Genomic DNA, 25,487 nt, shown 5'->3' with positions numbered 1-25,487 from the left:
TTACTCATCTCTACATTTTGATCTAAGTTTAGGAGGTCCTTTTGCCAACTTTATTCTTGAGAGGACGTTGATGATCATGTTGACATTATGTTGACTCTATGACCATTTTTATCCTGTTCTTCCATATGGACTTCAGGAGGGGAAATCCTCATCCAGCATGGCTTCAGCTCTCTATTCTGCTCGATTATGCTTCTGATAAGCGGTAGCATTATGACCTCCAATTTCAAAGGTCACAATAATTATAATAATAATTTGTATCAAAAAGGTTTAGAAATTGTTGTCCTTGTAGAGTGCACTGAAAACATCTGTTTGGTGTGTAACATCAAGCCATCGAGTTCTGCCAGCAATGTCAAAGCTATGTCAAGTGCAAAGAATTAGGATCATATTTTGGTTCCCATAACAACTCTCTTTCCTCTAGTCCTCCAATTAAAAAAAACATGCTTTTACTCAAAAGTTTCATAAGGAAATATTTCAACATTTCAGGCTTTGTTCACGCCAAATTCATCACGAGTAAAGTTTTAAAAATATTGTGACATGACAGTTTTAATAATCAAAACAAACCTAAATCTCAGTAAATACAAAGTGAAACTATGATGGCACCCCTGCTGAGATGTGAAACACATCTCCTGATTACTCAGTAACAAGCTGACATTTAACAGGCTGCAAGTTTGTCAGTGCTAAATATAACTTTAGGAGGGAGATAGGAGCCAGTTAGATAATGCTCTTTTCATCATATTTTCTTACATTAGATTAAATAAGATACCCTTATTTAATTTTAGTGTCACTGTTCAAAAGGGGCATAAACAAATTAATAAACAAGCTTTGATGGTTTTCTGCCAAAAACTTAACTTTACTTAAAATGTAAATATGATGTTAGCTTGTGCAGTATACAAAATAATATCTGCATATATTTTATATTATATTTATATTTATATTGTATTGCTTTGCAAGAGTGCTTTAGATGAACCTACTGTATGCTCGTAGGTATCCCTCCTCTTTGACATTACCTGATATATGGAAGATACTCTAAGCACTGTTTTTCATTACATATTTGTCTATTTGGCAATATCCTTTCTCTGTTTTTCTTTTTTCCTTGTTTTCAGCACTGACCTGCTTTACTGGTGTTTTTCTAGTTTCTTGCTTTATTCATTTTCCTCCTAATGTAAGCTCCTGTCTGCCAAAAGCCTAAAATGTAAATGCATGAGGCACTTGATGTCTGCATCTAATAAAATGCAAAAACATGGACGGCGATTGAAGCCTGGCAGCACGGAAGATCATCCAAGTTCAAAAAGTCAGCACTTCATTTCATTCGCGTTGCTTTTCTATCTCAGATGTGACTGTGAAATTTCATACATAAATAAGTCAAACTGCAATGCCTCAAAAGTGAAAATCAGAGGTGGGAATTAGAACCATTTCATTTAAGATGTACAACTTTTACTACAGATTTAGTGACTTGTTTATTAGATTATTTTTTATTTCACCACCTTAAACCAGATCAACCTTAACCTTGATCTTTACTGTGAGGTTTTGGGGGCACTGACTCACTCTGACTCATTCTGTTTGTTTACACATTACGTTAAGCTCATGGAGCCCTTAATAATTTAGGTAGCAAACCATTTTAATTGGAGCTCATTTGAATGTTAATATATAACTTCTGGTGAAAATTTCAAACATATTTTTTACTTACACAAATTGACTTAAAAGATTCCCTGTTGATGGCGACTGCTTATTGTATTGCCATCTTCTATTTGTTTTCTCAAATCTAAATTTAACTCATTAACTTGCCTATTGGTCGTGAAGACTGAGGTGGCTCCAAGGCACTTGGCAACACCCAGTGAAATAAATACTAGGCTGACATGCAAAGAAAGGTAAGCAGGGAGAGAGAGAGAGAGAAAAAGAAAGAAAAAAAGAGCGAGCGAGCGAGAGAATGTGTTCCACTGGTGCATAAATCCAGGTGCATGATTTATCAGTGCATGCTCTGCAGCTTTTGAAACTGAATTAGTCCCCACCACTGAGACACGGAGGCATCACCATTCATTTACCTGACGAGCCACAGTCTAGCAACTCCTCCCTCCTGAGAACACACACATTCGATCACAATTGGACAAAGGTAAGCGCATGAGCTCCACTCGAGCTCGAACACTAACACTTTCACATAAGCTCGCACGTGCTTGTTTCAACATCATTAGGTTCAGTTTTATATACAGCCTTTAGCACAGAGAGAGGAATAAAATGAGCCTCAGCTGTTCTGGCAAGAGCGAAGCATTACATTCGCAGTGTATTACAGCATCACATTTCCTGACACCTTTTTAGCAAGGCTTCAGCACAATTTCATCTGTAAATACCTGAGCAATGTGGCTGCGAATGGCACAGGCTGAGACACATGGTCGCAACATAATTAAGTTGTGTCGCCATTATTTACTTTAACCAAATCTATTTCATTGCTCTACATCCACGGAAGGCTATAGCAGTTGTTTTAGTTCAGCTAAAAGAAAGAAGTGTAAATCGTTGCTTTAGTTTATTTATGTTGACACTGACTAAGTTACACTGGAAATGTTATCCTGTACCTGGCGGGAAATTTTACGTAGTACCATCATTGAGGAATCTGATTTAAATGACCAGTATTAAGTGGACAAATCGAAAGTTTATTCTATCAGCTTATGGGTGAGAGAAGCCAGAGGATGCTTTTTTTAAGTGCAGCGCTTGTTAATGTTAAAACTACTGAATGCAAGGATTCTAAAAAAATACCTGTACAGTGTTTCTCTCTGTGTTTGTTACACACAAGAAGATCTGTAGCTACTCTTAGGAAAAAATGTTTGTACTGCAATTTACCAGCCTTATTCCTCATGTCTCAATGACTAGTTGACAAGATACAAGATAATGTGCTTCCATGCACAAAGGCCCAGAATGTCTTTTGGGTTTTATTGCATTGCTTTCAAATATTCTTATCAATTTACAGTAAAAACATCTATTTCACAGCATGTACTTCGTTATTTTGTTCAGGCTAAACTGTGGCGGCAATATCTCTATAAATGTTAGTAGTAGGCATCAGAATCAGAAAGGGGTTTATTGCCAAATATTGAGCAGGTTTACAACATTAGGAAATTGCTGCGGTGCTTCAGTGCAAACATAGTGTCATAAATAGCACTTAAATAGACATGAAAAAATAAAAGTAGGGATAAGAATTAAAAGTGCTACGTAGAAAGATATGTGCATGAGCTATACATGAGATATATACATGAGAATAAGAATTATGAGTGCTACGTAGAAAGATATATACATGAGTGCAGGTGGTGATCAGTGCCAAACATGGAATGATGCAGTGAACACAGCGTAGGGTCATGTGTTAGTGGTGGGAACAGTCATATGGTTATTGTTCATGTGTCCAACAGCAGAGGGGAAGAAACTGTTCTTATGGCGAGAGGTTCTGGTGCGAATGGACCGGAGCCTCCTGCCTGAGGGGAGCAGGTCAAACAGACTGTGTCCAGGGTGAGAAGGGTCAGCTGAGATCCGAGCTGCACGCCGCAATGTCCTGGAGGTGTACAGGTCCTGCAGAGATGGGAGTCTGCAGCCAATCACCTTCTCAGCAGAGCGCACAACACGCTGCAGTCTCTGTTTGTCCCTGATAGTGGCTCCAGCGTACCACACGGTGATGGAGGAGGTGAGGATGGACTCAATGATTGCAGTGTAGAATTGCATCATCGTCCGTGTTGGCAGGTTGAATTTCTTCAGCTGCCTCAGGAAGTACATCCTCTGCTGGGCTTTCTTGATGACGGAGGTGATGGTGGGCTCCCACTTCAGGTCCTGGGTGATGGTGGTACCCAGGAAGCGGAATGAGTCCACAGAGGTGATGGGGGTGTCAGTCAGGATGATGGGGGGGGAGTGGGGCTGTGTGCTTCCTGAAGTCCACAATAATCTCCACTGTCTTCTGGGCATTCAGCACCAGGTTGTTGTGGCTGCACCAGGACACCAGACGTTCAACCTCCCTCCTGTAGGCAGACTCGTCCCCGTCCGAGATGAGTCCAATAACGGTGGTGTCATCTGCAAACTTGATTAGCTTGACAGACTGGTGGGTGGAGGTGCAGCAGTTGGTGTACAGGGAGAAGAGCAGAGGAGAAAGAACACAGCCCTGAGGGGAGCCGGTGCTGATGGTCCGGGAGTCCGAGACATTCTTTCCCAGCCTCACATGCTGCTTCCTGTCCGTCAGGAAGTCAGTGATCCACCGGCAGATGGGATCAGGCACATTCATCTGGGAAAGCTTGTCTCGGAGATGGTCTGGAAGGATGGTGTTGAAGGCAGAGCTGAAGTCCACAAACAGGATCCTGGCGTAGGTTCCTGGGGAGTCCAAATGCTGCAGGATGAAGTGTAGGGCCATGTTGATGGCGTCATCTACAGACCTGTTGGCTCTATATGCAAACTGCAGGGGGTCCAGGAGGGGGGCCGTGAGGGTCCTGAGATGGGAGAGAACTAGGCGCTCAAAAGACTTCATGACCACAGATGTCAGAGCCACGGGTCTGTAGTCATTTAGTCCAGTGATCCTAGGTTTCTTGGGGACAGGGATTATGGTGGAGGACTTGAAGCAGGCAGGCACATGACATGCCTGCAGTGAGGAGTTGAAAATGCCAGAAAACACTGGGGCCAGCTCGTTTGCACAGTGTCTGAGGGTGGCAGGAGACACGCCGTCTGGGCCGGGAGCTTTCCGAGCATTCAGGTTCTTAAACTGCTTCCTCACATCTGCTTCATGAATATGAAGAGTTGTGGTGGGAGGAGGTGGTGTGAAATCCTCTTTTGTGTGGGGTGAGGAGGGGGGTGTTGTAGGTGAACAGTTTGAAGGTGGTGATGGCTCTATGGAGGGGGGAGAGGTGGGGGAATTAGTGTCCAAAGTGTCTCTATTGTTGGGGCCGTTGGAGGTGTGAAGGCTGCCTGATGGCTCGTCAAAACGGCAGTAGAAGTCGTTAAGGGTGTTGGCTAAGAGCAAGTCATCAGTGGAGTGGGGGGTTTTAGGCTTGTAGTTGGTGATATTCCTAAAACCTTTCCACACAGAGGCCGAGTCATTCTCTGAGATCTGCTGCTGCATCTTCTCAGAGTGCTGATGTTTAGCAATGTCCACTTCTTTAGTGAACCTGTACTTGGCCTCTCTGTAGCAGTCCCTGTCTCCGCTTCTGAACGCCTTTCTCTTTTCCAGCCACAGCTTTTTGAGTTTAGGAGTAAACCAGGGTTTGTCATTGTTATAACTCACCCTGGTGCGTGATGGCACAATGCTGTCCTCACAGAAGTGGATATAGGAGGTGACAGTGTCCGTAAACTCGTCCAAGCTGTTAGAAGCAGCCTTCATTGTGTCCCAGTCTGTAGACTCCAGACACGTGCGAAGCTCCTCCACAGCCTCGTTGCTCCACAGTTTTTTAGTCCTCACGACAGGTTTGGAGAGCTTCAGCCTCTGTCTGTACGCGGGGATTAGGTGGATCATGACGTGGTCAGAAAGTCCGAGTGAAGCGCGGGGCACCGCACGATAGGCCCCGCTGATCGTGCTGTAACAGTGGTCTAATGTCCTCTCCTCTCTGGTCGGGCATTTAATATACTGCTTGTATTTGGGAAGCTCATGGCTCAGATTGGCTTTGTTAAAGTCCCCAAGAGCAATGATGAGAGAGTCCGGGAATGTCCGCTCCATGTGCAGTATCTGCTCCGCAAGTGCGCACTGAGCTGCCTGCGCATCTGCGTCTGGCGGGATGTAAACAGCGGCCAGGATGAATGAAGCAAACTCCCGCGGAGAATAAAACGGTTTGCAGTGGATAAAAAGATATTCCAGAGAGGAAGAGCAGTGCTGAGCAATCACTGTCACATCTGTGCACCAGCCACTATTGATGTAGAAGCAGAGACCTCCACCTTTGGACTTACCGGAGAGAGCGGCCTGCCGGTCCGCGCGCAGCAGATGGAAGCCCTCCAGCTTGAGCGCGCAGTCTGGGATGTTCTCACTGAGCCACGACTCCGTAAAACATAAGACACAGGAGGAGGCAAAGTCTCTGTTCATGCTTCTCATCAGGGCCAGTTCGTCAATCTTATTCCCGAGTGAGCGTACATTAGAAAGGAAGATCCCAGGAAGAGCAGTTCGCAGTCCGCGTCTCCTCAAACCCACGAGTGCGCCGGCTCGCTTCCCTCTCTTTCGGCGTCTCGCTTTCCTGGTCAGAGTCAGCAGTAAATCTGCCGCAGATGCGACAAATATTGGAAATAAATCCACAGGCGTTGTAGTCCTGTAGTTAAGGAGCTCTTCTCTGGTGTACGAGTATCCAGAGGAGTGCCCAGACACAGAAGAAATGCACAAAAACAAAACAAAAGTAACGCACTGAAGCACCAGGGCGACCATACGCGGCGCCATCTTGGTTCCAAGAGACTTCATGATTGTGTTAGCTACTTTCATCACCAATATTTACAGGTGTCTCCTTCTGGCTTACCTCAATTTTAACAGCCAGTGTCTGTTCTAATGTATTAAAGTACATCCTATGCTTCCAGTAATCTAACTTTACTTTCATATCAGGTTGAGGGGCTTTTTTCTGAACACTTCACAATAATACATTACAGAAAATAAACTGGTAATAAGAAGGATGTTTTGGGATGCTGAAACTTATGCCGTGTTTTAGAGCTGTTCAAAGACTAGACTATTTTTCACCAGTCCAGTGAGAAACTATTATTAACTTGTTCCCTTTTGATGCTGTATCAGCTTAAGATGAGGCTGCGGCTGTGCTAGTTTATTGGATACATACATTACTGTCAACTGACCTAGTGTACTTTCAGCTTCAAGCATCTCATCCACATGAATAAACAATCTGGCAATGTAGGAGAGGGCCTCCTGGTACTATCTGATAGAGACTAATGGCAAACGACATTATGGAGGAGAATTCTGACTTTAGAAATGTGTTAATTTATTTTTAATGTCTTGTCGTAATTCGGTACGCATTGCATTTTGATTTCTTGATTTCTTTCTTTTGGGATTACATGAAGAAAGTGTGATGCTGTAACTATGGAATAATAAAATCGATCTCCTACTCTTTGTTTTTCTGCAGGTTTCTAACGTAGCCAAGATATATCCATAACAGTACATCTTGTAACTGCTTCTAATCTCACAATTAGTTTTCAAATTTGTCTTTTCTTCTTTTTTATGGAGAAGTATAAACAAGGACCCCCACTTTGCCTTTGCGTTTCTAGAGAAAGCCAAAAGAGGAACTGTGCTACTGTATGAGGAAGTCATACAATAAGAAGAATGTTGAGGTTGCTGCAGGACATGTATGAGGATAGCGTGACAGTGGTAAGGAGTGCAGTTGGAGTGACAGATGAGTCTAAGGTGGGGGTGGGATTACATCAGGGATCGGCTCTGGGCCCTTTCTTGTTTGTGATGGTGATGGGCAGGTTAACAGATGAGGTCAGGCAGGACACTCCATGGACTATGATGTTCACAGACGACATTGTGATCTGTAGTGTGAATAAGGAGCAGGTGGAAGAGAGCCCGGAGAGGTGGAGGTATCCCCTGGAGAGAAGATGAATGAAAGTCAGCATAGGTAAGACAGAATACATGTGTGTGAATGAGAAGGAAGCAGGTGTAACAAGTCTAAATACTGGGGTCAACCATCCAAAGCAACAGAAGTGCACAAGAAACATGAAGAAGAGAGGTGCAGGCAGGGTGGAGCAGGTGTGACAAAAGGATAACAGCAAGAGTGAAAGGGAAGGTTTACAAGATTGTAGTGAGACCTGCTATGATGTATGGTCTGGAGTTACTGGCACTGACAGAATGACACGAAGTGAAGATGAAGGTCACAGAGACGAATCTCTAAAGATTTCCACTGGGAGTGACCTGCATGGACAAGATTAGACATGAGTATATCAGTGGGACAGCTCACATTGAGCACTTTGGAGGCAAAGTTAAAGAGGCAAGGCTGAGATGTTTGGACATGTGCAGAGGAGAGACAGTGGATATACTGGACAAATGATTAAAGATAAAGCTTCTAGGCAAGAGGAAAAGAGGAACACTATAAAGAAGGTTCATCAGTGTAGTGAAGGAGAACATGAAGAGGTGTTGGTGTGGCTAGGGATAGGGTTAGATGGAGGCAGATGATGAAAAAAAGGCAGAAAAAGATATTTTTCTTTTGTTTTTCGTTGTTTAAAAATTGCTGTTATTCCTGGAGTTTAGATTCATAAACCAAAAGAAACTGCAAAAATAGAGATATTAAGCGAAAGGCAGTTTTGTATTAATAGTAGTAGTAATGGTTAATTATAAGCAGTTATAACCATAAGCAGCAATTTAAGCAGACAAAAAGCTTTTAATGAGTGATTAAAAAGAGTACACCATTACTAGATAATACACCCATAAAGCACTGTATGCATCACTGTATGTGTGTATATGTGTGTATTATCGTGTAAAAGTTCTGAAAAATTGAAATATAAATATTTCAAATATATGAAATGTAAATATAAATAATATAAAATAATAATATAAATTAATTGTAAATCCATTTACAATCACACAAATTGAGCACTTAGCTCAATACTCATGTGCTAGACCACTCACATCTTCAAGCTCATCTTTTCTTTTGAGCCAACCTATAAAAATATAAAGCTGTATCTTTCACAGGTGCTGCACTTTTGCTTCGGTAAAACATGTTCACAGGCAGACAATTTCTACAGGTCTCTCAAACACCAGCACAAGCACACACGTGCATACCTAAAAAAAAAAATACTATGCTGCTTATGGTAATATTGTGCCAACTAAAGTCCAACAAAATAGTTTTGCCCTGTTGGGACAGTTTTTTTTTATTTGAGTAATTCAGTAACTCATAAGCTCTTAGGGATTGTCTTCTACTTAGGCATTTGGTGCTTTAATTATTACAATCAGTCATCTGTGTCATTTGATTCCTTGGAAGTGCATTAGTGTGTTATTAAAAACACTTTTTCACACATCCAATACAGTTTTTTCCAGGCCTTTAGCAGTCATCCTTCTCAGTGAATTGCACACTCACGGCAGTTATATTGGAAGTGGCACACTTGCTTTAACTAAAAAGTTGTTCTCTTAGTTTGGCAGTGAAAGAGTTAAGTCATCAGCGTGGAGTAATAGCAGGTGGTGATTGGTGGCAAAAGGTTCTTGAATAGAACCTTCATACATAAAAGTGCAGGACAGGCAGTTTGCTCTCTGGGGATCACTGTGTGAGCCTCATCCAGTGGTGTATGGGATTGAGCCGAATGTGATTGAATGGGCTGAAACAGGGCTTGATGGTAGTTCTGTGTGTGTGTGTGTGTGTGTGTGTGTGTGTGTGTGTGTGTGTGTGTGTGTGTGTGTGTGTGTGTGTGTGTGTGTGTGTGTGTGAGAGAGTTGGCTTAAGCGACCTGCCACCCCCCACCTATCTCTTTGATCAATAGCACTGATTGCTCCGATATCATCACCACTTACACACAAACAGCCACATACTTCACAAAACAGGTCTAAACTTTTGCCCAGGCTTAATTATCAGCAGGGGTTAGTAGGAGTGCAAGTATGTCTGCATGTATGTGTGCATTCATTTGTGTAGATTCTGCAGCTCCTCGACATCTAAATAAGCCAAGAGGCAAAGAATCCATGTGCTCAGTTTTTCCTTGTAACTGCATGGGTTATTGATGGTATATGCCCAGTTCAAAATTATTGGCTCTGCATTTGTTTACATAAGCAATATTTTGAATTCCACTGGCAATAAATTAAAAAGCAATATTCATGTCATAAATTTTGGCAAAACAGAGGGGGGAAAAAAGTTGGCTATAGTTACAAAAACGCCAAAGAGATGAATGTGTTTTGGAGTATTTGCAGAAATATTAGAGGCAATGAATCAGGGTTAATAGCAGGAGAAAAATACTTCAGAATAAATAATAACTGGCAAACAATTACGATGCCGCAGACAAAAACAACAGCTTAATTTACTTTCAACTGTAAACGATTCGTATATGTCACGGCAACCAGTAAAAGCCATGATAGGCAAAAAAAAGGATTACATTATCTACAGAGCTTAGTACCCGCAGCTGAAAAAAGGATAAGACATACTTTGTAATTTTATTAGTCTTACAGTAGCAAATCACAATAAACAACTTAGCTTAATAAATTGAGTACAATATCACAGTACAAAACAGCTCAAAAAGTTCTTCTGAATTCTATGTATGAATTCTTGTTCTAGCAATCAACTGCCTGTGTCCAAACTCTGATTCCCAGCCACCTGTACTCGACTTGGTTGTGCCAAGGCCTGCGAAGCTGGACACACCAGCCTGCTGTGTTAGGCCAGTTAAATAATTTCATTTTAGTAGAAGTTGCAGGATTCAAGTGAGTTAAAGCTAGAGTAGGAGCATTTACACAGCATTCACTCACCCATCCAAATCGTGGAATCAAGGTGTTCTAATCACTTCCAGGGTCACATGTGTGTAAAATCGAGCATGTAGGCATGCAGGCATCTTCTACAAACATTTGTGAAAGAACAGGTCACTCTCAGGAGCTCAGTGGATTCCACCATTGTACCCTGATAAGATGCCAGCGTGCAGCAAGTCCAGTCATGAAACTTACTTGTTACTAAATATTCCACTGTCAACTGTTGGTGGTAATATAACAAAGTAGAAGCAATTGGGAATGGTAAATGGCCTGTATTTGTATAGCAGTTTAATTAGTCCCTATGGACCCCAAAGCGCTTTACACTACATTCAGTCATCCACCCATTCACACACTGGTGATGGCAAGCTACATTGTAGCCACAGCTGCCCTGGGGCGCACTGACAAAGGGGGGGCTGCCGGACACTGGCGCCACCGGGCCCTCTGACCACCACCAATAGGCAACGGGTGAAGTGTCTTGCCCAAGGACACAACCACCGAGACTGCCGGAGCCGGGGCTCGAACCGGCAACCTTCCGAATACAAGAGGAACTGCCAACTCTTGAGCCACAATCGGCCAATGATGGCAACTAAGGGGATACGCTACGTAAAATCTCACTGCAGGGTCAGTGGATGGTGAGGGTTTCCATGGATGAGTACCTGCTTCCAAGCCTTACATTAACAAACTCAATGTAAAGCATTGGATGCAGAATTGTGAAGCACCAGACCACGGTTCTCCAGAGCAGTGAAGACGTGTTCTCTAAAGTGATGAATTGCGCTTCTCTGTGTGCCAATCCGATGGACGAGTCTGGGTTTGCTGGTTCAAAGACATTCCAAACTTTGTGGGAACAGTTTTGGATGGCACTGTCCTGTTCAAACATGACAAACATTACCAGTGCTTAAAGCAAGGTCCATAAATAAATGAGAGTTTGGTGTGGAAGAACTTGACTGGCCTGCGCAGAGTCCTCACCACAACCCGAACATCTTCAGGATGAATTAGAACAGAGCCTTCGAGCCAGGCCTTCTCATCCAACATCAGTGCCTGACTTCACAAATGCACATCTGTATCATCAAAAATTCCCATACATGATCTGAAACCCTGTAGAAACCTGTCTTCTCAGAAGAGTTGTAGTTGTTATAGTTGCTGTTAACGGTTAACGGTTCAGATTAAGAATGAGAAGTCATTTAAGTTTTTATGTGAAGGCAGATGAGCAAATACTTACAGCAATAGAGTGTACTTATTTGGCCTTTGATTAATCATTATTAATTATGTTTACCACAACTATATTGCCTTTTTCTTATTTTCTTCCTTCCTTTTTTCACTCCCAGAAGGAGAACTCCTCTTTATTGTTTCATTGAGTATTTAATTCTGTTCTGTCCTCATTCATTGTCTCTCATTGTTTAGAGTCATTCATGCCATTTCCAAACTAATGAGTGAAGTCAGGTGGAGTACTTTAGAGAGGTCATGCCTCGCATACTGTTAATGCAAACGTTGCACATCGCCACTACAGTAGTGTAACGTTTGTCAGGGTGCAGGGGCTCCCCCACTGGCCTGGTTACCTGCCTTGTCTGTTGGCAAACCACACCTCTACATGGGCGCAGACTCACAGAGTGAAAACTAGGGGTTTTTAGCACAACCAAGATTAACTAACAAAATTCATTGGATCTCCTTTTAGCCACCTTTTGTTTGATTGAAAAGGTTGTTTGTTATGTTGTCCCATCATCAGAGATAGAAGAAAGATTGGAAGCCCAGGCTTTATTTCGGGAGGAAGGGTGCACACTCAGTGAAAAAGTACTCGGTTCTGAATTAGGTCTGTCAGGAAGAATCTGTGTGAGTCATGGCTTATACAGTAGATGGTTGACTTCATGATGAGACTCTACAGTGTTTCAGTGTGTGCAAAGAATTGGTACCAAACTCAACAAGATAAGTTGGTGAGAGTGCATTTACTGAACTCTAGATACCTGTAAGACCAGAAGTAGGGAAGTAAATGTACATCTTCATGTACAGCAATAAAACTTTTGAATATCTAATAATTAAATAGGAGAAAATGAGGAAATGACATCGGTAATGAATGTTTCTATATATGAACAAATTTTTTTTTTGCATACATGACTGTATTTACATATGTAATTAAAAAATATTTAAAATAAAATAAATAAAATAAAATTGCCTGAAAACTAACACTCTTAATGGAAATTGTTATCATCTAAACCAGTTATGGCTTTAAATAGTCACAGATGAATAGTTCTTACTCCCACCTGAAGCTGGGTCAGGTCCTGCGTTACAGCACTGCAATGCACTGAGAACATTTTTAGTGCATTCGTGTGTGTGTGTGTGTGTGTGTGTGTGTGTGTGTGTGTGTGTGTGTGTGTGTGTGTGTGTGTGTGTGTGTAATGAAATCAAGTAGATTTTAATTAAAATGCCCTCACTATCTTATATAGATGTCAGGACAGTATTGCTGTCACTGGCATATTTTATTGTGTCTTTATGTCATATAATCAATCCAAAACTGAAGAAAGCATCTTTCGTCTAAAAATAATGAACACTTGTATGTCTGCGGTTTGAGTTTACATGTTCAGCCATTCAAAAGGATTCTGATAGAGAAGACAGAAATGTAACCGTGCAAGTTAACAGTGGTTCAAACATGAATGCCGCAGCACACTGCACACATTTTAAACATAGTAGTTGAATTTGATATTTAATGTCCGGTTCTGTGACAGAGTTGTGGTGTTTAAATTGGTGATAAAAAATGTGTTTGCAGAACAGAAATCTCACTATGAAATTTTGTCATCTGTGTATTAAGTTTTTCTGAATTGATTTGGCATTATTCTCACAGCAGAAAAGTCATTCTCACCACTCTTAATACAGTTCACAAAACATTTAAGCCATTTTTCATTACACGTTTACTTCAATCCTGTGATGAATGAATAAGAACCTTTCACCACACTTTAAAAGCATCATAATCTTACTGACTTTGGAAGGAGTTTTGCAAAATTAAAATGTGAAATATTTTGTTTGAAACTTCACAAAATTCCCGAAATGCAGAAAAGCACAATTATATTTGTGAAACTTTACTGTATGCATCAGGAAACAGACACAGGAAGTATATACAATCTGAGAACATAGGACCGACTGCTGTATACTCCAGCAAAGTCACGCTACATACATTCAGCAACTACTTTATTAGTAAGGCTGTTCTACTGCCAGACAACTTTGAGCTGATAGGAAGGTAACAGCAATGCAAACTCATTTAATCACTCCCTTTAATATCCTTTAATCTCAAATAAAAAGTAAAAAATCCTTCAAAGCATTCCTGATGGTTTTGTGTATTTTGTTAAAAAAAAACAAACATCTGCAGTGTTTTCAAAAGCAAAAACAAAAGATCTGATCATTTCAAATGCCTCAAACATTATTTAAAGTTAACATGTAAAAGCTGCTGTGATAAAGCTTATTATTTAAGGCACTACATCGCACAGTAGCAGTAATTTACATGACAAGCTTTTACAGATTCACTGGGGAAAAGACAAAACAAGCAAAGCAAATACATATCCTTTCCAACTCTACTATTAAGATTAACATAAAAAAGTCTCCTCCCCTGCATTTCAAGGTTTTAGATTTCTGCTGTCTAGTTTGGTGTATCAGCATTATTCACGACAGGCCTGTCCTTTTGTCTCCCATCTGTTATCACCTGTAGCCTTTCGCAAAGCAGCAACAGTGAACAGTGAAGGCCATTAACCTATTAGCTGATCACAAACTGTCAGGTGCCCCACTCAAGTCCTTGCTAACAATTCATTGATGGAAATGTGTTGTTTTGGCACAAGAGACACAGAAAATAAAGCCAAAGAAAAATAAACCACATCCATACTGTTAGGGAAACATTGAATGCAAACGGCTCATTTTGGAAAGATGTTCTTATGTCATATCTTTCCTCTAAGACCCAGTAAATCTTCAATTAGATGAGCCACAGTCATATTACATTTGGTTTAAACTGAGGGAATAAAATTTCCTTGTGCTTTGAAGTGATACTTAAGATTTTTCATCCTAAACAAGGTTTTCTGCTTTTTCTATGCACGTAGGTAAAGAAGAGGATTTTGCACTTAAGTAAGGAACATTGAAGCTTGCTGTATGTATAATTTTATTTTTTAATTATGGAGTGTTTATTGAACCTTCTGACAAATTAAAATAAATACAAATAAATGTAAATAAATGTGTATATATGAGTTTTAATCTGGCATTTTTGAGCATTTTATTGCTCACAGTAGCACTGCATGTATCTGACTGTATATATGACGCTAGTCACACTGACGATACAGAGGTCTTTAAAACAACAATATCAAATATGATACACTTGGCCTTACAAGGTTAACAAGACATTTAGTGAAAGCTAAGTTAGGAACAGAGCTTGACAGCTGATTTAAATTAAAAAAAAACATTTTAAAGAGAAAGCTTGTAAAAGCATCAGTGTAAATCTTTGTAAGTTTATTTTAGATAAACCAAATTTATCCAATTTAGAATAGAAGAGAATGTCAAAATCAGCATTTCTTCTGATAGTTTAGTAACCACGTTGACATATGTACATGTCAAATTGCATTACAGCTAACTCCAGCCTCAAAAATCTACCTAAACATTTGCCAGCATTGTTCTGTGAATGCTCTTAAATATATTTGCAGGGCTTTCCTTTAAATTGAATATAATTAATATAATTGAATTGAATTAATATAAAATTATTTCTTAAGGAATCTTAAGAAGGAGTGTGAATTTTGTCGTAAATGACCAAAAAATTCAGTTCCATTATTTATCAGCAGTAAGTTTAGTTTCAGATAATCAATTGTTTCAGAGATTTTAGTAGTAAGCCCTATTCAAGTGCACAGCTAAATGTTATCTGTATAAGGATGAAAACAACATAATTAAAAACAATACTAGCAAAAAAGACAATAAAATAGTCTCTAAGACAGAGTCCTGGGGTACTCCACAATAAAAAAAAACATTTATAAACAAAACTGCCCTTTTTTTAGTTTCTAGTTTGATGGTGTTACTGAAATTCCAACCCAATTTGGCAATATACCATCAAGACTTGAGAATAGACTTAGCAATATTTGGATTAATGAAATGCCATCATTTGTTTCAAGAGCAAGTCATTTACTCTACTTTAAATAGCTGTCCCAGTGTGCGATGGTGTAGAAAAGAACTGAATTAAACTGCTAGAACTCTCACATATTTGAAATTAAGGTAAATTAAGGTGATTGGGAAGTAATCCAAAACAGATGAGATGCTTTAGAAGCAAGTGTGGGCCACAGGATGTGAACATTTTAATAGTCTTATAGTTTGCACCTGTGCATTTGACACACACGCATAACAGCCACACAAATTACTGGTCCACTCACCCAAATGTTGCCATCTTGATGATAAGGTTTCCAGTTCCTTCCTGTGTCACTGTAGAGAAGGCGATACTGCGTCGTCCAATCAGAGCTGCTGTAGCGACCCTGTGTTGCTATGGCGCTCACCTGCTTTCTTGAACCGAGGTCCACCTGTAGCCACTGGTAATGGTCACTGTCTAGAGGTGACCATCCACCGGCTCCTGCAAAGTCAGTAATTATTCATAATGAGTAGGACATCAAAGGTCAGTTTTCCCCAAATAGTTTATATAATTTTAGCAGTATGATAAAAAATTATACAAAAGTGAGGTGCAATTGTATCTTATTGGCAAAGACTTCTGTTAGAGCAGAATCCAAGACAGGTAAAGAAACTCACCGTACTCCAATAATGACATTTTGCAAAAAGCATTAATCGTTACAAGGTTAGTCGATCCTATTATTAATGGTCAGTGTCCACCAGAGTGTAGCCCAGAAATTTGCTCCTAGCAAGCACCAGTGTAGAAGTAATAATTTATTAAATGCTTTGCATACAGGGAGAGAGCCTTCTGACAATAAAGATGTTTCACAAGAATGAGGAGAATACGCTCCCTGTTATGATTATTAGAATTATATGTTCTCCAATATAGAAGATGCCTCAGCTTCAAGAGGAAGGTCATTAGTATTTATGAGGTTTCAAGAAGGATTCGTTTTTAATGCCAGTAGCTGAGACATAAAGACACTTTTGAAATGCTCGAGCATCACTTTCATCCATTTCATTCTTGAAATCATCACTTTTCAACAACAAAATACAATTAAATTGGAAGAACACTATCTTTTCATCCCAAAATACAACAACAGCCTGTACAAACGGAATGAGACTATAAGCCTATAAGTCAAATTGCAAGTGCTGTCATGTAACCCATTTCGTCTTGACACCTACATATGGTTATGTCTCCGTTCATTTTCAGCTAAGCTTTTGTTTGATATGTGCATCCTTGAGTGCAGATTAAAGTGGAATTACCCCCCTGGTGGAGCATGGATTTTGATTTTCACTGTACACAGTTCAGTTAGAATAAATACAAAGTCATTTTTTCGGTTATTTTCAAAGTGGGCATTGGGCCTGAGGGAAATTACTTGCTCAAAAGTACAGAGTAATTGTTTGACCTCTTCTTTACTGTTTTGAATAGATTAGAAGACCATCAAATATGCTTGGAAAGCCATCGTAACTTAAAAGGGTTAAAGGTTATGATCTCCGGGGCTAGATGCACTATTGTGGAAAAATCTTCTTCCAAAAGTGATGTATTGCTTTAATGAGTATCTGAAAATGAGTATCTCTGAGAACAACAAGGGCGAGTGTTTCAGTGCCACTTTCCTATGACTATAGTGAAGACTGATGGGGTAGATGGCTGTGTTTTGTTTCCTAATCCCCTCAGTGGCAGTCGACGTCCTTGCGATAGCCTAAAAACTCATTGCTCTGTCTTCATTGCCAGCTAAACTCTCATGTGTCCCCTAAAACTTGTCCCCTTTTCACCCCTCCAGTTGTCTACCCGGGAAAGGCCAAACTCCCCTGGACCTTGCAGGTTAAATGAACCTCAGGGTAAATGGTCCAGAAACAAAAGAGCAAGGCAACTGCAAGATGCAAGGGAACAAAAAATGATGACACTGACCTAATTTTCATTTGCCGTTATAATAAAAGCCAGAGATAAGAAGAAAAAACAAAACAAAATATGGCATAAATGTCAACATTACAGTGTGTCTTTCCTACTATTAGAATTGTAAAATACCAAAAAGAAAGCACAAAGGGGTGCATAAAACAGATGTGTGGAGAAGTAGATACTTTTTCCCTGGACTTGTCCACAAGACAGCTCACAAAGCTTGCTTGTGGATAGACTCTGAACTGGCTATGTCAGTTCTTTCATTCTTCTAGACTCACTTGTCTAAAGGACACACATGCAGATAAGATAGTGTTGGAGAGTGACAGATGTTGTTTTGGGTTTTTTTTCCAAGTGAAAACTGAAATGTGTGGACAAAGTGAGGGCAGGGGAAAAGGGTAAGACCACAAAGGCACAGGAGAGTGGGAGAAGAGCGCTAAGTGAAGTGGAAGAAGAATGAGAGATGATAGTCATATGATAAAATAGAGGGTGAGGCAGTTTGCAATTTACCCTACTGACAAAAATCCTATACCTTATCCAATTACAGAGCCATTACACTCCGGCCCCGGACCTGACAGATAACCAAGCCCATATCAGTGGAAACGTCAATACCTCAAAAACCCGTTGCAGCAAAGCCATTCCCGTGGAGGGATAAAACACTATCAAAAAAGAGAAGGGTAGGGGGGAGAAAGGAAAGGTGAGAAATTGGGTTTGGGAGGGGCAGAGCGGTGGTGATAAGTAAACAGACAGCAGAAAATAAAGATTAAGAACGCAAGCTGAGCGGACAATGACCAAGGCAGTGTGATACTTTGAACAAGATAGGAGGATGGGGTGTCGGAAAGAGTGACGAGAAGGTGTGCGCCGTGGGCTGGTGACAAGAGAAGGGAGAGGGTAGAAAAATGGAAACAAGGAAGATGGATGAGACGAGGAGTAAAGCGAGTAATAAGAGAGGCTTTTATGGCTCTGATGGAAGACAGAGATGAGATGTGTGAAGATGGACTGGAAAAAAAGGTAAAATGCATTTATGTTAAAGAAGGAGATAGACATGACCAAAAGCAAAAATAACAAAGGAGAGGAAAGTTTGGTTAAAAACAGAACAAAACAACAAAAAAACCCACGATTTTATTTCTCTTTCTCCATTCTTTAGAATATTGCCAGTAATATTTTCAGATTCTCCTTTTGCCTGAGTGCACAGTTTCTACTGGTAGCCGATGAATAACACAAAGAAAAGAAGTTAGCAATTTTTCACACATTGTTCTAGGCGAATTAATTGGTCATTGCTGGGTACTGAGAATTGCAGGGGCTGAATTTTAAATCTCTAATTTTAAGTGTCAGGGTGTTGTGAGCTACATAATTAAACCAGGAGTTTATTTAAATTTTTCAACAGCTTCCAGGTAGTTCCACTTCATTCATATTTGTTTAGTGATTCAAGTAGTTTTGGGGCATTATGTTATTTTCATTGAATGATTGATTGATTTTACAAAATCACTTGAAGCTAGACTTCTCTTATGTTAGTTTCAGTGTAGCTTTAACTCTTCTTCAAGTTTGAAGTAGTTTCAGTTGCTTTCACAGTAGTATCGGTTGTTGTCAACTAGGGCTGCCACGATTAGTCGACTAGTCACGATTACGTCGACTATTAAAATCGTCGACGACTGAATGAATAGTCAACACGTCGTTTGAAGCTTTGTAAGATCCCGAAAGACGCAGGAATAAGTAGTAGGATTTAAGAGTGTAATAACGGACTGAAACAGAAGATGGCAGCACTGCATGTACAAGGGGTGTCCCAGAATTCATAGCGTGGCCCAGCGCGGCCGTGCTCAGTTTCCAACAATGGCGGCTGCTAGTTAGTTTTAATATTACTGGGTCACAAAATCAACGTTTAACATATTTTCAGGCGGGAATGTAGCTGTGTAAACTTCAAATATCTGCTCAGTTTATCAAGACACCACATATTTTCAAAAGCGCTCCGACGTTTTCGGAGACGTCTGTTACCCACTAGCTCGATAGCTAGCCGGGGGCTAGGCTCACTAGACCCGGTTAGAACACCGGACTCCTGGAAATCGTTTTCAAACCCACCGCCATCTTTCGCTACTCAGGTTAAACATGATATATATTCACTTAGATAACTTAAAAATGTTATTGTTTGGCTTTTTTTCAGTATTTTATTTGTTCCTGAGTGAATCGGTTTGGCTGAGATTAAAGTTATAGTTTTTACACAGCTGAATAAATGTCAAGCAGACAACTGATTATCAGAAGTGTGAGATGGTGGGGTGGGTGCAGTTTTCTCTGTGGTGGGGTTGGGTGGACTGTCCTGGGCTCTGTGGGGCCGGGAGGCGCTGCTGCGCTGGGCCCCGGTCTGGATGGGCCTGGGCCCCCTTTCCCTGGTGGGTCGCGGAGTATGGGGGTGCCTACTGGGGTCAGCGGGGGAGCTGGCCCCAGGGAGGGGTCACTTGCCCCTCCCTTCCTTCCCTCCCCATCTCCAGCTGCCTCCCTCTTCCCGCTCCATCACAACCACCCACACATGCAGGACCTTGGAGTAGGGGTATGTCACCAGGGTGCAGAGGAGGCCACCCCCCCCCCCCCCCCCCCGTCCCCTTCTGGCTGCCCCTGCCTCAATTTTATCCCACAACTTAGACATTCACATTACTCACACTCTCATTACACATACATATAGGATCTTGGGGGTGGGCACGATACACGGAATCCAAAGTACCATCAGGGTGTACACCCCACCCCTGGCGTCGTTGCCCACCTCTCAATGTTAAATACACGTAGACATTGAGGGCCAGCAGGAGGGACCATGCGCTTACCTGCTGCTCTCTGGCAGGTAGCTCCATGCCCTCCTGGGTTTTAAATGCACCTTAGAACACACATGCATCAACACTACAATGAGCAGGTGGAGGGAGGTTTGGAGTCTTCTCTCACCCCCATTCTCTGCGACCTGCTGGAGCGAGGGGGCTAGGAGGAGGAGTTGGCCGTCCGACTGCGGTCTGGAGTGTGGGGCCTCCCTGCTGCTGCGGAGTCGGGGCGGTCTGCCTCCCCCCACCGCAGGGAAAAGGGTAACACCACCTGGGTCTGGGTGCAGTTCCCCCCCCTCCAGGGGCAAGGGTACCTAGACCCGGGGCTTAGAGTACGCTTGGGGAGTGTGATCGTGTGTACAGCGTCTCTTTATGGCTGTCTCCACGTTGGTTGAGTGTGGAGTAAGTGCATATGAGAGCATGAGGGTGGGAATGGATGTTTGTATCTGTGTGTGCCTGTATGTCTGTGTCTATATGTCAGGTTGGGTGTCAGGCGCCACCTCTCTGGGGACATCTTAGGCCCTCCAAGGTATGGAGGCCTATCTCCCCCTACCACCACTTCCCCTGCCAGTGGCGGACTCCCTCAGACGTCGGTGCGTTGGTGGTTCTTTGTGTCCGGGGGTGGGCGTCCAGGTACACACCGGCTCACTCCTTGGCGGCCGCTTATCGGGGCCTGGAGCCTGGGGCTTGCTCGGGCCACTTCGGAGGTGGGGTGCCCCCGGCCTCTCGGCCTGGGGCTCGGTCACTCAGGCACGGCTGGCTGCCGGCGGAGCTCACGGGCGCGTCACTGCAACTCCCCCTGGCTTCTGCTCCGCGGCTGCTGAGTGAGCCCTCATCTGGGACTCTCCTCAGCTCTTTCTGGGACAGTGGCGCGGCTGCCCCTCTGTTGGTCTTCCTTGGTCTCTTGTGTTCTGGGGGCCTCTGGATGTCTGGAGTTTTGATCTCCTCCATACCTACTTCATGCCCTGGAGGACGGGGCTGTGGCCCCCCCCCACACCCTCTAGCAGATCATTACATGAAGGAACCTTTTAAAAAACAAAAAACAAGCGCGTCCATGCTCACAGGTGTACACACGGGTGATCACACACACAAACTACACCCTTTTTGGCTCCTACCTCAAAGCACACTGTGTTCTGTTGATCTTATGTGCTGCACAATAATGTTTAATATTTAGTATTTACTGTCATATTCCCATATATCATTGTGATGTTGTTTATTCTATTACTCTTGTTCTCTTCTGCTTGTTTTCTTTTTTCTTTCTCAGCAGGTGATCCAGGTGATTGATATATGCTTTTTTTTTTCTTCTTTTTTTTCTTTTTCTGCTCATTCTGTTGGTTTTTGGTTTTTGCCCTTCTCCCCCATCCCTCTTCTCAGCTGTTTCTCTTTCCCTCTTTCTTTCTCCCCTTCTTTCCCCCAGTCAAGTCTGTCCCGTATTCAGTAAGTGAAAATAAAATAAACAATAAAAGGTGAATCAAATGGACCATTATGGCAAGGCTGGGATGGTCAATTTGGTAAAGTAAATCCGTTGGCATCTTTCTTTGCGTTTAGACAACAATTCTGATGGCAAAAGAGCCAAACGGGACAGGCAAAAAAAAAAAAAAAAAGTGTGAGATGCTCGAGAATATACTCCGGTGTCCTGTTATATTTTAGATAGCAAGGAGCAGACGGCTGAGTTTATTAAACTCCACCGAGACAAACTATCATCTTGTCTTTATTTTTAGTTAGCACATACCTTAAACACTTCAAGCTGTAAGCTAATGATAGTTATATAAGAGCAGATGCTGCTGGTGCAATAAGCTGTACGTTTTACGTTCAATGGATGCATGATCTGATTAGTCAACTAATCGCAAAAATAATCGGTGACTAGTTGACTATCAAAATAATCGTCTGTGGCAGCCCTATTGTCAACACTGCACAAAGTCTGATTTGGTATGTGGCATAAAAACACATTTTGTAGATTCACACATCTTTTTCTTTTCCTCTGGGTGTGCTGCTATTTTGACATTTTTGCAGATTTGACACTTCCCAATACTTCAACTGAATTTATTGCTCTTTTCTGCCAGACCCAGTTACCTGATGCTCAAACCTAATTTTTATTTTAGCCCCTTCTTGCAGCGTACCCAACTCCTTTCTGGCACCTTGTTCCTGCCCCATTCTTTTACATCTGTTGGTTATATCCCACTTCTGCCGACACCTTCTGCCATTTTCATTTTATTGAATGAGTTCTGGCTAAGAGTCTGAGCTTATTCTCCTTTGTTGGATATACATTCATTTTCTTATCATTTGAAAAAGGATGAGGATGGCATGATGAAAAAGAGGGGAAAAAAGAAAGCATGATTCAGTCTAGTTTAGTTGACTTTGAAATCCACGAAGACTCATGGATGGAGTAAAGGGGTAAATTAAAGGACAAGGGAATAATTAGGGGGGAAAAGTTGATGAGGAACGATGGAGCAGAAGACATGTCAGGGTTACAGGGTTACCAAAAGTAACAGATGGGAACGAGAAGGAGAAAGATCAGAAATGTCCAGAGAGAAATGTAAGTTCAAAAGATCATGAAAGTGATGGTAGGTGTTTTCAAAAGATTCTCATTACTAATAAAAAACAACGAGAGAGGGGGGAAAAAGAAATGGACTAAAGAGCTGAGTGTTAGGGGTCAGGAGGAGAACATGTGACTCAAACAAAGGACATAGTGGAGCAAAAGAAATTCAGAGACACGAAAAGTGGGCAAAAGGTGTCTTGGAGAGAAAAGCAGAGACCTCGAAAAAGGAGAACACGAGAGATGAGTGGGGCGGAGGTGCAGCTTGACAGAGGTTAGCATGGGAGGGTGAAGAGTGATATATATATAAAAAAAAGAACAGAGGTGCAGTTAAAGGTGAAAGCCCTGGGGAGAGAGGGGGGGGGGGGGGGGGGGGGGGTGCAAAAAGAGGTTGACAGAATAAAGTAGAGATGGAGGAGCCTTACGGTGGGGGAATGGAAGGTGAGAGACTGAGACCAAGTGAACAGGAGAGCCAGCCAAAGAAAAGGAGGGGAAATGGGAGGAGAAAGGGGAGGGCAGGAGTGTCGGGGGACTGTCACCGTTCTTTCGCCTGTCACACACACAGATGTTCAGGGAGGAGAGAAGGAGCAGGAGGGGAGGATAGGGAAGAGAGCAAGGGAGCAGAGAAGGTCAAAGAAAGCGCCTCAGAGGAACAAACGATGGAGAGGAGAAAGGTGAGTAGCACTGAGAAAAAGATCAGAAGAGCATGAAAGGATGGAGAACAAGCACTTTTTTTCCCAGTGAAGCTTATTATTTTTAAAAGATCTGTATTGCAAATATCAAGCTCCTTGACTTCATAATAGACACTTTATGTGCCCTTTTCCTCCAAAATACAAGTCAGCATTGAAGAATAAAGTAATGTTAAAAGGAAGCAAAAAAGAGAAAAAAAACCCTGTAAAAACTAATATGGACCGTGCAGATCAAGGTAAAATTTATAAAAATAAAGAACCTAATAACTTACTCTAGAGTGCATTGCTGTTTCTATTAAACGTGACTGAGATACATGATGTGCTGTGCAGTGATGCACAATTGAAGGTTGCAAAAATTGCTATATGGACAAAAGTATTGGGTCACTTACACATTACACCCACAGTGCCATGCTACAATAATACATATAGAGAAAAACCCAACAATCATATGACCGATTCTCTTTTAATTGTGACTAGTTCTTTTAAGGGCCCTAAAACTGGTGTTCTGAACTAAACAGCTTATTAGGAAGGATGAAATGAAAATATAATAAAATAAAAATGTCCTTATGCGGTGTGAGATTAAAGAGATTCAAAAAAGGAGCAATCACGAGTGACTAAAAGAATGCTGGAGTTTCTCCAAGCGTGCAAAACAAGGTTTGAGCTATCTGTGATGACACAGATAACCCAGTATTGTAGTAACCACACACAGCTGAAGTGTGTTCTGCAGCTGAATCATAACAGTATCACACTGATGGTGACCACTAACATTTACACACAAGCATAAGAGTCCATATAAATTAATTTGTAATCACATACACCCACTTCTTAAGATCTCAAAGAACTGAAGTGATGTGTCTGTTTGTGCATGTGTGTGTGTGTGTGTGTGTGTGTGTGTGTGTGTGTGTGTGTGTGTGTGTGTGTGTGTGTGTGTGTGTGTGTGTGTGTGAGAAAATACATGACAATACAATAAAAGTCAATAAAAATCAGCCCAAGAATGTGGAGGGCACAGATACATGTACCAACAGCAACATACTTATTAAGGAAAGAGAGGGGGATATAATAGTGAGAAAATCACACCAGGAGGTGGCCTTTGGGACCCATCGCCAAAAGTGGATGCTTTCTGAGAATCCCAGCTAATGTAGTCGGTGTGGATCACGTCTCACACAGTTCAAAAAACCCCGGACTACAGTGTGTCATTAGTCCAAACCACAAGCAAAGATACAAAAGCTCCCTCTGGTTGCTTTGTACACCGAATCAGTGTTCCACCGCCTCAGCAAGTGTTGCACTGCTGTGTTTTCTGCTCTTTGTTCATCAGTGGGTACGCTGTAAACTGGATTCCCTGCTCTAGGTTTATATATTTGGACAAGCCATTGGTTTGTCCATCACTTCTTCCTGGAGTGTAAAATGTATATAGGTATATGCAGTGTGGTCATCTGTTTGAGTATGATAATGAAAAAGGTCATTTTAATTTTCCATTCCTAGAAAGGAAATATAAAATCTGCTGTTAATTACTTTTTCATGGGTAAATGGCTCTCGCAGTCACTCAGAGATGATGAACATAACGAATGAGGGGAAAGGGGATATTGCAGAGAAAAACTGGAAATTAAGATTTCTAAATAAAAGAGTTTATTTAGTGAAAGGTCAGAGTTGTGCGGATGTGTAATGGAGATGCAGTGTGATTGTGGAGGGATGACGAACAGCCGGTGATAGGCATTACATACAAGCAAACATGACAGTGGCAAGGCAAGCATCAAACAAGAGAACATCTCTCCTCTGTCTCGCTGACAGTGTGGGTGAATGTGGGGGTTGGCATGTGCACATGGCAGATTTCATGTCTTTGCATCCTGCTCAGAAATGTTTCATGGCGTCTTTGTGTGGCTTTATGTTTGTGTGCTCTGGCACCCGAGAGAACATGCGTGAGTGTATTTATCAAAGGTGCCGCTTTTGATACCAAAACCACATTAACAAAAAGTATAACGTCTTAATTAATTAGAATGCGAGGCCGCCGGAAAAAGGGAGCAGAGAGAAAACAGCTGGTTAGCCCTCTGCTAGTACTTCATCTTTCTGTCATGGAGCAAAGGGAGCGGATGGA

At 41.8% G+C, this 25,487-nt stretch overlaps 1 protein-coding gene across 1 annotated transcript in view; it reads right to left on the bottom strand.

The window, feature by feature from the left end:
• The window catches only part of cntnap2a (contactin associated protein 2a), a 398,850-nt gene that overhangs the window by 204,520 nt on the left and 168,843 nt on the right, over nt 1-25,487 (bottom strand). The window contains exon 3 of the mRNA XM_026179392.1: nt 15,751-15,944. Coding sequence (XP_026035177.1) covers nt 15,751-15,944 — 194 coding nt within the window. The remainder of the gene's footprint in view (nt 1-15,750; nt 15,945-25,487) is intronic.

Source organism: Astatotilapia calliptera, chromosome 9 (genome assembly GCF_900246225.1).
Source record: "Astatotilapia calliptera chromosome 9, fAstCal1.2, whole genome shotgun sequence".
In the NCBI taxonomy this organism is placed as follows: Eukaryota; Metazoa; Chordata; class Actinopteri; order Cichliformes; family Cichlidae; genus Astatotilapia; species Astatotilapia calliptera.
The sequence above is the reverse complement of the archived record's forward strand: the minus strand, read 5'-3'. Positions and strand labels throughout refer to the sequence as shown.